Source organism: Salmo trutta, chromosome 9 (assembly GCF_901001165.1).
Source record: "Salmo trutta chromosome 9, fSalTru1.1, whole genome shotgun sequence".
NCBI lineage: Eukaryota > Metazoa > Chordata > Actinopteri > Salmoniformes > Salmonidae > Salmo > Salmo trutta.
This window is the reverse complement of record NC_042965.1, coordinates 39,119,394-39,135,720: the sequence shown is the minus strand read 5'-3', so window position 1 is coordinate 39,135,720 and position 16,327 is coordinate 39,119,394. Positions and strand designations below refer to the sequence as shown.

The following is a 16,327-nucleotide window of genomic DNA, read 5'->3' as shown; positions in this document are numbered from 1 at the left end:
CTATGCCTCAATGACACCTGTCTATGCCTCAATGACACCTGTCTATGCCTCAATGACACTTGTCTATGCCTCAATGACACCTGCCTATGCCTCAATGACACCTGCCTATGCCTCAATGACACCTGCCTATGCCTCAATGACACCTGCCTATGCTGCATTATAACCTTAAGTCTACTGCGTCAGTCTTCTATCTAATATATACAGATGTAGGATCTTAATTTGATCACTCTTTTGTTGCTGAGTCTTTTCTGGCACAGCAGGAAATGCAAACTTGTAGTGATTTTTTTGATTTGCACTAACAAAAATGTATCGACCACTACAACGTTTTTCATTAATTATAATCCACATAATAATTCACATTTCCTGTTGCTGCAGGATTATTTTCTACTGTAGCAAACTGGCTCAAATTAAGATCCTACATCTGTATCAATATATCGATTTAAATCTATGTGCTGCGCTATAAAGTCTGCAGCTTCAATCTTCAATCTATAAGGCGGCACCAAGTTTTGATATCTCTGTCTTGTTTGACTAATCCACATTGAATATCATGCTCAGTATCCAGGGTCTGGCCTCGGACCACTTAGAGTCTTCCTTCCGTTGTCATGCATTGTTACTAGCCAAGTATGAATTAAAGGTTTGTTAATGTTTCTATGCGTAGCGTGGAGTTTTTGCCCCGTAATGATTTTTCAGTATTCACACTACCTGATTGTTCCCACTTCTTCTTGTTGCTTGTTCATTTTATTATTCTCTATCCCTTGTTATCACCAGAACAAACAGCTCTTTTTATCCCTTGTTATCACCAGAACAAACAGCTCTTTTTATCCCTTGTTATCACCAGAACAAACAGCTCTTGTCCGTCCGTCAGATCTAGTGTCAATGAAGCGCTCCTCTTCCTCTGTTTCTCTGAGCCTTATTCATAGCCGAGGGATGTAGCGGTGCTGAGGATGCAGCAGCAGTCCCTGTTAAATCTGCAGTGGACCTTTCCTGGTGTTAGTGGACCCAGACATCTGTAGCGTGGCCCACATTATTTGTTCAGCATCTCTGCTTTGTCAATAAAGATAGTTGTATAATTAAGAACAGTATTTTGCAAGATTCAATAGTTGGAATTGTAAGAGTTCTTTCCCTGTGCCTTTCTCTGGGATTGTCATTCTGATGGAATCCAGAAAAGAACAAAACCCTGTTTTTAAACATTTACATCAAAAGGTGCAAAGTTATGGGCAAAGACACAACACATCCACATCAAATTAAATATTTTTCTTAATAAAATAAAATGGAAAACAACCACTTTTTGTACAGTATTCATTTACAATCCTTACGAACCACTTAATGTAAATGTATATTACTGTATTGTACATAGGCTGGTCATCTAGGTTAGTACCTGTAGACTTTCTATCACCATGGAGATAAAACAACACAATACATTAACTGAGTACATTGAGACATCAAGTGGTTTGTGGTTATGTGATGTGATGTTGTGATGTATTTCTATTTTTTTATGGATTATATTATGGATTTATTATGATGATGTGATGTATTTATATTTTTTATGGATTATATTATGGATTTATTATGATGATGTGATGTTGTGTTGTGATGATGTGGCTCAGTTGGTAGAGATTGCCAGGGTTGTGGGTTCCATTCCCATGTGGGACCAGTATGAAAATGTATACACTCACTACTGTAACTTGCTCTGGATAAGAGTGTTTAGTAACTTGGAAAAGGAATTAATAGACCGTTTCACATAGAAATAAGTTGCATTTGCAAAGTATTTAAAGAAACATATATCAAGCAAGTATTTTTATATCACACAAGTTATTATCAGATGAACTGTTTAGTACAGAAAATTATCAGACTTGGTAGTGCTGGTAAATGCTGGTAAACTCTCAAATATATTTAGTTTTTCAAAAATCGCAAAAGTAGTGCACTGGGCCTTTACTAGTCCTGTATTAGAGGACCAATATGTATTTTCTGCAGCACCCCACCATCAAACGACTTCCCTTATGCATTTGTTCACTTTAATTTAAATGCCATGATGTGTTTGAAATCAGAGCGTCAATTGTTTTTTACGTTTTTCCTTGCATTGATCATGATATGTGGTTGTTTTAGCTACTTTAGTTGAATGCACCGATTGACACTCTGAAAAAGAATGTCTGCTGCAGTAAATTACTAAATGTGAATGTGTAGAGATTTGATTTGACCTCCCATGGCCTCTCTCTCTCTCTCTCTCTCTCTCTCTCTCTCTCTCTCTCTCTCTCTCTCTCTCTCTCTCTCTCTTTCAGTCCGTCTCCATGACAGTATATCAGAGGAAGGATTCCACTACCTCCTGTTTGACTTGTAAGTTATTTATCTCCTGCACCTCTTTAAACCCTTTTCATCCCTCTATCCTCTCATACAATACATACCACTCTTCTCCCTTTTACCCGAGGTTCAGCCCGTTAGCCATACTAGCTTTAGTTTCCATGGTAACGACTGGGACGGGGATGAGAGAGAGAGAGAGAGAGAGAGAGAGAGGAGGGTTGACAGGGGTCCTGGTGTAGCGAGCCGGAGCGAGAGGTGCTCCCCCCCCCCCCCCCCACTGAGCAGAATTCAGATGAGCTGCTCTCTTGATTGGCTAATGAGCTCGTCTCTGATTGGTTTGCAGGGTGACTGGAGGGGAGTTGTTTGAGGACATCGTAGCCAGAGAGTACTACAGTGAGGCTGACGCCAGGTAAGAAATACATCTGTCTGTCTACCTCTGTCAACCTGGCTGACAACTACATTTACATGGCCAAAAGTATATGCACACCCCTTCAAATGAGTGGATTCAGGTATTTCAGCCACACCCGTTGCTGACAGGTGTATATAATACAGCACACAGCCATGCAATCTCCATAGACAAACATTGGCAGTAGAATAGCCAGTACTGAAGAGCTCAGTGCCTTTCAACGTGTCACCGTCATAGGATGCCACCTATCCAACAAGTCAGTTTGTCAAATTTTCTGCCCTGCAAGAGCTGCCCCCGGTCAACTGAAAGTGCTGTTATTGTGAAGTGGGAACATCTAGGACCAGAAATGGCTCAGCCGCAAAGTGGTAGGCCACACAAGGTTAAGGAACAGGACCATGGAGTGTTGATTCAGCGCGTAAAAATTGTCTGTCCTCGTTTGCAACACTCACTACCGAGGTCCAAACTGTCTCTGGAACGTCAGCACAAGAGCAGCCGCACACAAGCCTAAGATCACCATTCCCATTGCCAAGCGTCGGCTGGAGTGGTGTAAAGCTCATCGCCATTGGACTCTGAAGCAATGGAAATGCGTTCTCTGGAGTGATGAATCACGCATCACCATCTGGCAGTCCAACGGACAAATCTGGGTTTGGCGGATGCCAGTTGAACGCTACCTGCCCCAATGCATAGTGCCAACTGTTAAGTGCCCGACCTCACTAATGCTCTTGTGGCTGAATGGAAGCAAGTCCCAGCAGCAATGTTCCATCATCTAGTGGAAGCCTTCCCAGAAGAGTGGAGGCTGTTATAGCAGCAAAGGGGGGACCAACTCCATATTAAGGCCCATGATTTTGGAATGAGATATTCGACGAGCAGGTATCCACATACTTTTGGCCATGCAGTGTACATCTTTATACCTCTACCTGGCTGACAAATACATCTCTCTATCTGTCTACCTGGCTCAAAAATACATCTCTCTGTCTACCTATCTGTCTACCTCTCTCTCTCTCTCTCTCTCTCTCTCTCTCTCTCTCTCTCTCTCTCTCTCTGTGTTTTCCTCCATTTCTTTTTCTGTTTTCCCCTCTCCTCTATGTCTGTCTGTTCCATGTTTCCTGTCTCTTCTGTCCTCTATTTCTCTCTCTGTTCCATGTTTCCTGTCTCTTCTGTCCTTTTATTCTCTCTCCTTTCTGTCTCACTTTCTCCCTCCATCTCCCTTTCTTGTTCTCCTTTTGCTTCTTCCATCCGGACCCTTTCTTTCTCTTTCTCGTTCTTTCCCTAGCTTTCTCTCTCTCTTGCTTGCTTGTGCTCTCTCCTTCACACTTGGGTCGTTCCATGTTATTTCATCAAGCCATGACACCCACCATCTCAGATTGTTCTGATATCGTTGCTGTACTTCGAAACAGATAAGATTAGCATTCCTGCAGAATTATTTTGTTGAAAAAGAATTGATCTCTGAGAAATAAAGCTAATTCATTACACTCAATAATAATATTCAATAAATATAGTACATAACATCCGATCTGGACCCCAAACAATTCTAACAATGAATTAGACATGAGGATTCCAAAGAATGGTCAAAAGCCTCCCACGGACCCCCACACCACACGCCAATCCCACCCCAACAATGAGTGTACAGTATCAGTTCTCTGTGTCTGACAAGTAGTATGGAACTGCGGCTTTGAGTATTGTTTCTTCATCCTATGTAAATAAATCTGAATTTGGTGATGTTTTTTCCCCCCCAGTTCAGAGAAATTAGTCATTTAAGTTCTTATGTTTATGTCCCATTCTACACCCTGATATTACCAGGTTCTGACCACTAAATGGTGCTGTTCCTGCTATAAGGTGATTTTCATTTTATCCCCCCACACTCAATGTTAAAGTTCTTCAAAGTTACAAAATTACATTTTGGTTTACTTACCCTGTAAGCAGTCTATGGACAAGTTATGACAGCAAGCCATGCTTTGGTTTTGTTTACCTAGCCACTGTTTAAAATGTTAATTTTTAGCATTTGTAGTTTTTCTACATTTTGTTACTTAACAGTTTTCAGTTTTTATAAATTCATAACTCTCCATATTATAGCAATTTCTGTCCAGAAGGTAAAGGCTTGCTGTCGCACAAGGTTAGCAGCAAAATTTTGCGACAGAATGTCTAGCTGTGCCGCTAGAGATTCTGGGTTCGAGTCCAGAATCGGTCGCCAGGTGTTTCTTCCGACACATTGGTGTGACTGGCTTCCGGGTTAGGTGGGCATTGTGTCAAGAAGCAGTGCGGCTTGGTTGGGTTGTGTTTCGGGGACGCGCGACTCTCGACCTTCGCCTCTCCCGAGTCCGTACGGGAGTTGCAGCGATGAGACAAGACTGTAACTACCAATTGGATACCACGAAATTGGGGAGAAAAAGGGGGTAATTATTATTCATATTTTTTATAATAAAAAATAAATACATTTCCTCATCAATCTACACACAATACCCCATAATGACATTTTTTTAAAATGTATAATTAAAAAAAAAAAAAATAATACCTTATTTACATAAGTATTCAAACCCTTTTCTCTGCGGCTCTAAATTGAGCTCAGGTGCATCCTGTTTCCATTGATCATCCTTGAGATGTTACTACAACTTGATTAGAATCTACATTTGGTAAATTAAATTAATTGGACATGATTTGCAAAGGCACACACCTCTCTAGTTGACTGTGCATGTCAGAGCAAAAATCAAGCCATGAGGTTGAAGGAATTGAGCCATAGAGCTTCGAGACAGGATTGTGTCGAGGCACAGATCTAGGGAAGGGTAAAAAAAAGGTCTGCAGCATTGAAGGTCACCAAGAACACAGTGGCCTCCATCATTCTTAAATGGAAGAAGTTTGGAACCACCAAGACTCTTCCTAGAGCTGGCTGCCTGGCGAAACTGTGCAAATGGGGGAGAAGGACCTTGGTCAGGGAGGTGACCAAGAACCCGATGGTCACTCTGACAGAGCTTCAGAGTTCCTCTGTGGAGATGGGAGAACCTTCCAGAAGGACAGCCATCTCTGCCGGACTCCACCAATCAAGCCTTTATGGTAGAGTGGCCAGACGGAAGCCACTCCTCAGTAAAAAGCACATGACAGCCCGCTTGGAGTTTGCCAAAAATAACCTAAAGGACTCTCAGACCATGAAAAAAAAATTATCTGGTCTGATGAAACCAAGATTGAATTCTTTGGCCTGAATTACAAGCATCATGTCTGGAAGAAACCTGGCACCATCCCTACGGTGAAGCATGGTGGTGGCAGCATCATGCTGTGGCAATGTTTTTCAGCGGCAGGGACTGGGAGACTAGTCAGGATCGAGGGAAAGATGAACAAAGCAAAGTACAGAGAGATCCTTGATGAAATCCTGCTACAGAGTGCTCAGGACCTCAGACAGGGGCCAAAGGTTAACCTTCCAACAGAACAATGACCCTAATCACACAGACAAGACAACGCAGGAGGGGCCTCGGGACAAGTCTCTGAATGTCCTTGAGTGGCCCAGCCAGAGCCCAGACTTGATCCCGATCGAACATCTCTGGAGAGACCTGAAAATAGCTGTTCAGTGATGCTCCCCATCCAACCTGACAGAAGTTGAGAGGATCTGCCGAGAATACTGGGAGAAACTCCCCAAATACAGTTGTGCTAAGCTTGTAGCATCATACCCAAGAAGTCTCGTGCTTGTAATTGCTGCCAAAGGTGCTTCAACAAAGTACTGAGTAAAGAGTCTGAATACTCATGTAAATGTAATATTTCAGTGTTTTATTTTTTATACATTAGGAAACATTTCTAAAATACTGATTTTGCTTTGTCATTATGGGGTATAGCGTGTAGCTTGATGAGGGAAAAAACATTTTAATCAATTTTAGAATAAGGCTGTAACGTAACAAAATGTGGGAAAAATATAGGGGTCTGAATACTTTCCGAATGCGCTGTATATATATATATATATATATATATATATACACATACACCTGGTCATATATATATGTACATACATGCATACACACAGTGCCTTGAGAAAGTATTCACACCCCTTGACTTTTTCCACATTTTGTTGTGTTACAACCTGAATTTTAAACTGATTAAATTGAGATTTTGTGTCACTGGCCTACACACAATACCCCATAATGTCAAAGTGGAATTATGTTTTTGGACATTTTAACAAATTAATTAAACATTTAAAGATGAAATGTCTACAGTCAATAAATATTCAACCCCTTTGTTATGGCAAGTCACGTAATAAGTTAACAAGTCACGTAATAAGTTAACAAGTCACGTAATAAGTTAACAAGTCACGTAATAAGTTAACAAGTCACGTAATAAGTTAACAAGTCACGTAATAAGTTAACAAGTCACGTAATAACTTGCATGGACTCACTGTGTGGTTAACATGATTTTTTATAGACTACCTCATCTCTGTACCCCACACATACAATTATCTGTAAGGTCCCTCAGTTCAGCAGTTAATTTCAAACAGAGATTCAACCACAATCCATGGGCGACTTTTGACAATTTTTTGGGAATCTTCATGTCTTACTCATTGTTAGAATTTTTGGGCTTCCAAATCAGATGTTATGTACTGTATTTATTGAATATTAGAGCGACAGGTCAGGGCGGGATGGGGCAGAGTGGGGCAGTGCGGGCAGGGCCGGGTGGGGCAGGGTGGGGCAGAGTGGGGAGAGGCAGGGTGGGGCGAGGCAGAGTGGGGCGAGGCAGGGTGGGGCGAGGCAGGGCAGGGTGGGGTGAGGCAGAGTGGGGTGGGGCAGGGCAGGGCGAGGCAGAGTGGGGCGAGGCAGGTTGGGGCGAGGCAGGGCAGGGTGGGGTGAGGCAGAGTGGGGTGGGGCAGGGTGGGGCGAGGCAGAGTGGGGCGAGGCAGGGTGGGGCGAGGCAGAGTGGGGCGAGGCAGGGTGGGGCGAGGCAGGGCAGGGTGGGGTGAGGCAGAGTGGGGTGGGGCAGGGTGGGGCGAGGCAGGGTGGGGCGAGGTAGGGTGGGGCGGGGCAGGGCGGGGTGAGGTGAGGCAGAGTGGGGTGGGGCAGGGTAGGGCGAGGCAGAGTGGAGTGGGGCAGGGTGGGGTGGGGCAGAGTGGGGTGGGGCAGGGTGGGGTGGGGCACGGTGGGGTGAGACAGTGTGGAGTGAGGCAGAGTGGAGTGGGGCAGGGTGGGGTGGGGCAGAGTGGGGCGAGGCAGGGTGGGGCGAGGCAGGGCGGGTGGGGTGAGGCAGAGTGGGGTGGGGCAGGGTGGGGTGAGGCAGGGTGGGGCGAGGCAGGGTGGGGCGAGGCAGGGTGGGGCGGGGCAGGGCGGGGTGAGGTGAGGCAGAGTGGGATGGGGCAGGGTAGGGCGAGGCAGAGTGGGGCGAGTCAGGGCAGGGTGGGGTGAGGCAGAGTGGGGTGGGGCAGGGTGGGGCGAGGCAGAGTGGGGCGAGGCAGGGTGGGGCGAGGCAGAGTGGGGCGAGGCAGGGTGGGGCGAGGCAGGGCAGGGTGGGGTGAGGCAGAGTGGGGTGGGGCAGGGTGGGGCGAGGCAGGGTGGGGCGAGGCAGGGTGGGGTGGGGCAGGGCGGGGTGAGGCAGAGTGGAGTAGAGCAGGGTGGGGTGAGACAGAGTGGAGTGGGGCAGGGTGGGGTGGGGCAGAGTGGGGTGGGGCAGGGTGGGGTGGGGCAGGGTGGGGTGAGACAGAGTGGAGTGAGGCAGAGTGGAGTGGGGCAGGGTGGGGTGGGGCAGAGTGGGGCGAGGCAGGGTGGGGTGAGGTCACTGCCTTCTCTCTCCACTGAGTGTGTTCAGCTTCTTTCACTCCTGATATTACAACACACTGGTTAATCTGGACGGGGAAGAGAGGTGAGTGTGTGTGTGTGTGGGTGTGTGTGTGTGTGTGTGTGTGTGTGTGTGTGTGTGTGTGTGTGTGTGTGTGTGTGTGTGTGTGTGTGTGGACAGGTAAGAAAGGTGTGTGTTTGTGTGTGGACGGGTTAGAAAGGTGTGTGTTTGTGTGTGTGTGTGTGGACGGGTAAGAAAGGTGTGTGTTTGTGTGTGTGGACGGGTTAGAAAGGTGTGTGTTTGTGTGTGTGTGTGTGGACGGGTAAGAAAGGTGTGTGTTTGTGTGTGTGTGTGTGGACAGGTAAGAAAGGTGTGTGTTTGTGTGTGTGTGTGTGGACGGGTAAGAAAGGTGTGTGTTTGTGTGTGTGTGTGTGTGGACGGGTAAGAAAGGTGTGTGTTTGTGTGTGAAAGTTGGGGTGTCTGTTAAAGGCAGGTGTCTGTACTGTAAATGAAGGCATGTGTCTGTACTGGACTGTACATTATACTGTAAATGGAGGCAGGTGTCTGTACTGTAAATGAAGGCAGGTGTCTGTACTGGACTGTAAATTATACTGTAAATGAAGACTTGTCTGTACTGGACTGTAAATTGTACTGTAAATGGAGACAGGTGTCTGTACTGTACTGTAAATTGTGCTGCAAATTAAGGCAGGTGTCTGTACTGTAATTCATACTGTAAATAAAGGCAGGTGACTGTACTGTAAATGATATTGTAAATGCAGGCATGTGTCTGTACTGTACTGTAAATTATACTGCAAATGAAGGCAGGTGTCTGTACTGTACTGTAATTGATACTGTAAATAAAGGCAGGTGTCTGTACTGTACTGTAGTTGATACTGTAAATGAAGGCAGGTGTCTGTACTGTACTGTAATTGATACTGTAAATAAAGGCAGGTGTCTGTACTGTACTGTAATTGATACTGTAAATGAAAGCATGTGTCTGTACTGTACTGTAGTTGATACTGTAAATGAAGGCAGGTGTCTGTACTGCACTGTAATTGATACTGTAAATAAAGGCAGGTGTCTGTACTTTACTGTAATTGATACTGTAAATGAAGGCAGGGGTCTGTACTGTACTGTAATTGATACTGTAAATGAAGGCAGGTGTCTGTACTGTACAATAAATTATACTGTAAGTGAAGGCATGTGTCTGTACTGTAAACGATACTGTAAATGAAGGCAGGTGTCTGTACTGTACTGTAAATGTGCTGTACTGTATTTGAGAGAACACAAGTCTCTGAATTGTACTGTTGTGTGTGTGTGTGTCTCTGTGTTGGTGTGTGTGTGCGTGTCTCTGTGTGTGTGTGTGTCTCTCTCTCTCTGTGTGCTTGTGTGTGTATGTGTGTGTGTGTGTGTGTGTGTGTTTGTGTGTGTGTGTGTGTGTGTGTGTGTGTGTGTGTGTGTGTGTGTGTGTGTCAGTCAGTCAGTCATCCAGGTCAGCCCTGCTTTCTTTTTCATAGGAGACCAGCAATAAGTGGACCTTTAATTAGCTGACATAATTAGTCACACACTCAGATCATTTGTTTTAATAGCTTCAAATGTTTTGTTGCCGTGACAAAACACATATGTAGAACAGGATCTAAAGTGTTTTCTGTTATTAAACACAAGATACATGTTTTCCACATTAATAGCCATGTGGAAAAGCCTTTTGGGAGCCCTAAGCCCTCCACCTCGCAGCAAACCATTTTAATGGCTCTCCTCTTGAGAGAAAAATGTTTTAAAGCATGTTTTCTGCAATTCTACACATTGTGTAATGACTTATGCCATGTTAATATGATTTCTGTGTGAAAATGACTAATGAAATCACTTTCCCCGTCGGTATTTGGCCATGATTACTACAAGTCGCATATGTCGCATACGCCTGAAACCGTCCCTGTTGATAGCTCAATGCTCAGCATAATAACGTGAATACAATCAATATCCTGCTATTAGTCACAGTATATCCTGCTATTAGTCACATTATATCCTGCTATTAGTCACAGTATATCCTGCTATTAGTCACAGTATATCCTGCTATTAGTCACATTATATCCTGCTATTAGTCACATTATATCCTGCTATTAGTCACAGTATATCCTGCTATTAGTCACATTATATCCTGCTATTAGTCACATTATATCCTGCTGTTAGTCACAGTATATCCTGCTATTAGTCACATTATATCCTGCTATTAGTCACAGTATATCCTGCTATTAGTCACATTATATCCTGCTATTAGTCACATTATATCCTGCTGTTAGTCACAGTATAGCCTGCTATTAGTCACATTATATCCTGCTATTAGTCACAGTATATCCTGCTATTAGTCACATTATATCCTGCTATTAGTCACAGTATATCCTGCTATTAGTCACATTATATCCTGCTATTAGTCACATCATATCCTGCTATTAGTCACATTATATCCTGCTATTAGTCACAGTATATCCTGCTATTAGTCACATTATATCCTGCTATTAGTCACAGTATATCCTGCTATTAGTCACAGTATATCCTGCTATTAGTCACAGTATATCCTGCTATTAGTCACATCATATCCTGCTATTAGTCACAGTATATCCTGCTATTAGTCACAGTATATCCTGCTATTAGTCACAGTATATCCTGCTATTAGTGACAGTATATCCTGCTATTAGTCACAGTATATCCTGCTATTAGTCACAGTATATCCTGCTATGAGTCACATTATATCCTGCTATTAGTCACATTATATCCTGCTATTAGTCACAGAATATCCTGCTATTAGTCACAGTATATCCTGCTATTAGTCACAGTATATCCTGCTATTAGTCACAGTATATCCTGCTATTAGTCACATCATATCCTGCTATTAGTCACAGTATATCCTGCTATTAGTCACAGTATATCCTGCTATTAGTCACATCATATCCTGCTATTAGTCACATTATATCCTGCTATTAGTCACAGTATATCCTGCTATTAGTCACAGTATATCCTGCTATTAGTGACAGTATATCCTGCTATTAGTCACAGTATATCCTGCTATTAGTCACATTATATCCTTCTATTAGTCACATCATATCCTGCTATTAGTCACAGTATATCCTGCTATTAGTCACAGTATATCCTGCTATTAGTCACAGTATATCCTGCTATTAGTCACATCATATCCTGCTATTAGTCACAGTATATCCTGCTATTAGTCACAGTATATCCTGCTATTAGTCACAGTATATCCTGCTATTAGTCACATTATATCCTGCTATTAGTCACAGTATATCCTGATGTTAGTCACATTATATCCTGCTATTAGTCACAGTATATCCTGCTATTAGTCACAGTATATCCTGTTATTAGTCACAGTATATCCTGCTATTAGTCACATCATATCCTGCTATTAGTCACAGTATATCCTGCTATTAGTCACAGTATATCCTGCTATTAGTCACAGTATATCCTGCTATTAGTCACAGTATATCCTGCTATTAGTCACATCATATCCTGCTATTAGTCACAGTATATCCTGCTATTAGTCACAGTATATCCTGCTATTAGTCACAGTATATCCTGCTATTAGTGACAGTATATCCTGCTATTAGTCACAGTATATCCTGCTATTAGTCACAGTATATCCTGCTATGAGTCACATTATATCCTGCTATTAGTCACATTATATCCTGCTATTAGTCACAGAATATCCTGCTATTAGTCACAGTATATCCTGCTATTAGTCACAGTATATCCTGCTATTAGTCACAGTATATCCTGCTATTAGTCACATCATATCCTGCTATTAGTCACAGTATATCCTGCTATTAGTCACAGTATATCCTGCTATTAGTCACATCATATCCTGCTATTAGTCACATTATATCCTGCTATTAGTCACAGTATATCCTGCTATTAGTCACAGTATATCCTGCTATTAGTGACAGTATATCCTGCTATTAGTCACAGTATATCCTGCTATTAGTCACATTATATCCTTCTATTAGTCACATCATATCCTGCTATTAGTCACAGTATATCCTGCTATTAGTCACAGTATATCCTGCTATTAGTCACAGTATATCCTGCTATTAGTCACATCATATCCTGCTATTAGTCACAGTATATCCTGCTATTAGTCACAGTATATCCTGCTATTAGTCACAGTATATCCTGCTATTAGTCACATTATATCCTGCTATTAGTCACAGTATATCCTGATGTTAGTCACATTATATCCTGCTATTAGTCACAGTATATCCTGCTATTAGTCACAGTATATCCTGTTATTAGTCACAGTATATCCTGCTATTAGTCACATTATATCCTACTATTAGTCACATTATATCCTGCTATTAGTCACATTATATCCTGCTATTAGTCACAGTATATCCTGCTATTAGTCACAGTATATCCTGATATTAGTCACATTATATCCTGCTATTAGTCACAGTATATCCTGCTATTAGTCACAGTATATCCTGCTGTTAGTCACATTATATCCTGCTATTAGTCACAGTATATCCTGCTATTAGTCACAGTATATCCTGCTATTAGTCACATTATATCCTGCTATTAGTCACAGTATATCCTGATGTTAGTCACAGTATATCCTGCTATTAGTCACAGTATATCCTGCTATTAGTCACAGTATATCCTGCTGTTAGTCACGTTATATCCTGCTGTTAGTCACAGTATATCCTGCTGTTAGTCACAGTATATCATGCTATTAGTCACAGTATATCCTGCTATTAGTCACAGTATATCCTGATATTAGTCACAGTATATTCGGCTATTAGTCACATTATATCCTGCTATTAGTCACAGTATATCCTGTTATTAGTCACAGTATATCCTGCTATTAGTCACATTATATCATGCTATTAGTCACATTATATCCTGCTATTAGTCACAGTATATCCTGCTATTAGTCACAGTATATCCTGCTATTAGTCACAGTATATCCTGCTATTAGTCACAGTATATCCTGCTATTAGTCACAGTATATCCTGCTATTAGTCACAGTATATCCTGCTATTAGTCACATTATATCCTGCTATTAGTCACATTATATCCTGCTATTAGTCACAGTATATCCTGCTATTAGTCACAGTATATCCTGCTATTAGTCACATTATATCCTGCTATTAGTCACATTATATCCTGCTATTAGTCACATTATATCCTGTTCTTAGTCACAGTATATCCTGCTATTAGTCACAGTATATCCTGCTATTAGTCACAGTATATCCTGCTATTAGTCACATCATATCCTGCTATTAGTCACATTATATCCTGCTATTAGTCACAGTATATCCTGCTATTAGTCACATTATATCCTGCTATTAGTCACAGTATATCCTGCTATTAGTCACATTATATCCTGCTATTAGTCACAGTATATCCTGCTATTAGTCACATTATATCCTGCTATTAGTCACATCATATCCTGCTATTAGTCACAGTATATCCTGCTATTAGTCACATTATATCCTGTTCTTAGTCACATTATATCCTGCTATTAGTCACATTATATCCTGCTATTAGTCACAGTATATCCTGCTATTAGTCACATCATATCCTGCTATTAGTCACAGTATATCCTGCTATTAGTCACATTATATCCTGCTATTAGTCACATCATATCCTGCTATTAGTCACATTATATCCTGCTATTAGTCACAGTATATCCTGCTATTAGTCACATTATATCCTGCTATTAGTCACAGTATATCCTGCTATTAGTCACATTATATCCTGCTGTTAGTCACTGTATATCCAGCTATTAGTCACATTATATCCTGCTATTAGTCACATTATATCCTGCTGTTAGTCACATTATATCCTGCTATTAGTCACAGTATATCCTGCTGTTAGTCACAGTATATCCTGCTATTAGTCACAGTATATCCTGCTATTAGTCACATTATATCCTGCTGTTAGTCACAGTATATCCTGCTATTAGTCACATTATATCCTGCTATTAGTCACATTATATCCTGCTATTAGTCACATTATATCCTGCTATTAGTCACATGGAATCCCGCTATTAGTCACAGTATATCTTGCTTTTAGTCACAGTATATCCTGCTATTAGTCACAGTATATCCTTCTATTATTCACAGTATATCCTGATGTTAGTCACAGTATATCCTGCTTTTAGTCACAGTATATCCTGCTATTAGTCACAGTATATCCTGCTGTTAGTCACGTTATATCCTGCTGTTAGTCACAGTATATCATGCTGTTAGTCACATTATATCCTGCTGTTAGTCACAGTATATCCTGCTGTTAGTCACAGTATATCATGCTGTTAGTCACAGTATATCCTGCGATTAGTCACATTATATCCCGCTATTAGTCACAGTATATCTTGCTTTTAGTCACAGTATATCCTGCTATTAGTCACAGTATATCCTTCTATTATTCACAGTATATCCTGCTATTAGTCACAGTATATACTGCTATTAGTCACAGTATATCCTGCTATTAGTCACATTATATCCTGCTATTAGTCACAGTATATCCTGATGTTAGTCACAGTATATCCTGCTATTAGTCACAGTATATCCTGCTATTAGTCACATTATATCCTGCTATTAGTCACAGTATATCCTGATGTTAGTCACAGTATATCCTGCTTTTAGTCACAGTACATCCTGCTATTAGTCACAGTATATCCTGCTGTTAGTCACGTTATATCCTGCTGTTAGTCACAGTATATCCTGCTGTTAGTCACAGTATATCATGCTGTTAGTCACATTATATCCTGCTGTTAGTCACAGTATATCCTGCTGTTAGTCACAGTATATCATGCTGTTAGTCACAGTATATCCTGCTATTAGTCACATTATATCCTGCTATTAGTCACATTATATCCTGTTCTTAGTCACAGTATATCCTGCTATTAGTCACAGTATATCCTGCTATTAGTCACAGTATATCCTGCTATTAGTCACATTATATCCTGCTATTAGTCACATTATATCCTGCTATTAGTCACAGTATATCCTGCTATTAGTCACATTATATCCTGCTATTAGTCACAGTATATCCTGCTATTAGTCACATTATATCCTGCTATTAGTCACAGTATATCCTGCTATTAGTCACATTATATCCTGCTATTAGTCACATTATATCCTGCTATTAGTCACAGTATATCCTGCTATTAGTCACATTATATCCTGTTCTTAGTCACATTATATCCTGCTATTAGTCACATTATATCCTGCTATTAGTCACAGTATATCCTGCTATTAGTCACATCATATCCCGCTATTAGTCACAGTATATCCTGCTATTAGTCACATCATATCCTGCTATTAGTCACATTATATCCTGCTATTAGTCACAGTATATCCTGCTATTAGTCACATTATATCCTGCTATTAGTCACAGTATATCCTGCTATTAGTCACATTATATCCTGCTGTTAGTCACATTATATCCTGCTTTTAGTCACAGTATATCCTGCTGTTAGTCACAGTATATCCTGCTATTAGTCACAGTATATCCTGCTATTAGTCACAGTATATCCTGCTGTTAGTCACATTATATCCTGCTATTAGTCACAGTATATCCTGCTATTAGTCACAGTATATCCTGCTATTAGTCACATTATATCCTGCTATTAGTCACAGTATATCCTGATGTTAGTCACAGTATATCCTGCTATTAGTCACAGTATATCCTGCTATTAGTCACAGTATATCCTGCTGTTAGTCACGTTATATCCTGCTGTTAGTCACAGTATATCCTGCTGTTAGTCACAGTATATCATGCTATTAGTCACAGTATATCCTGCTATTAGTCACAGTATATCCTGATATTAGTCACAGTATATTCGGCTATTAGTCACATTATATCCTGCTATTA

The 16,327-nt window shown here is 41.4% G+C and overlaps 1 protein-coding gene across 1 annotated transcript in view; it reads left to right on the top strand.

The window, feature by feature from the left end:
* The window catches only part of LOC115200524 (calcium/calmodulin-dependent protein kinase type II subunit beta-like), a 111,971-nt gene that overhangs the window by 33,141 nt on the left and 62,503 nt on the right, over window positions 1-16,327 (top strand). Inside the window, exons 4-5 of the mRNA XM_029763648.1 lie at window positions 2,280-2,334; window positions 2,642-2,707. Of these exons, the coding sequence (XP_029619508.1) occupies window positions 2,280-2,334; window positions 2,642-2,707 (121 nt within the window). The remainder of the gene's footprint in view (window positions 1-2,279; window positions 2,335-2,641; window positions 2,708-16,327) is intronic.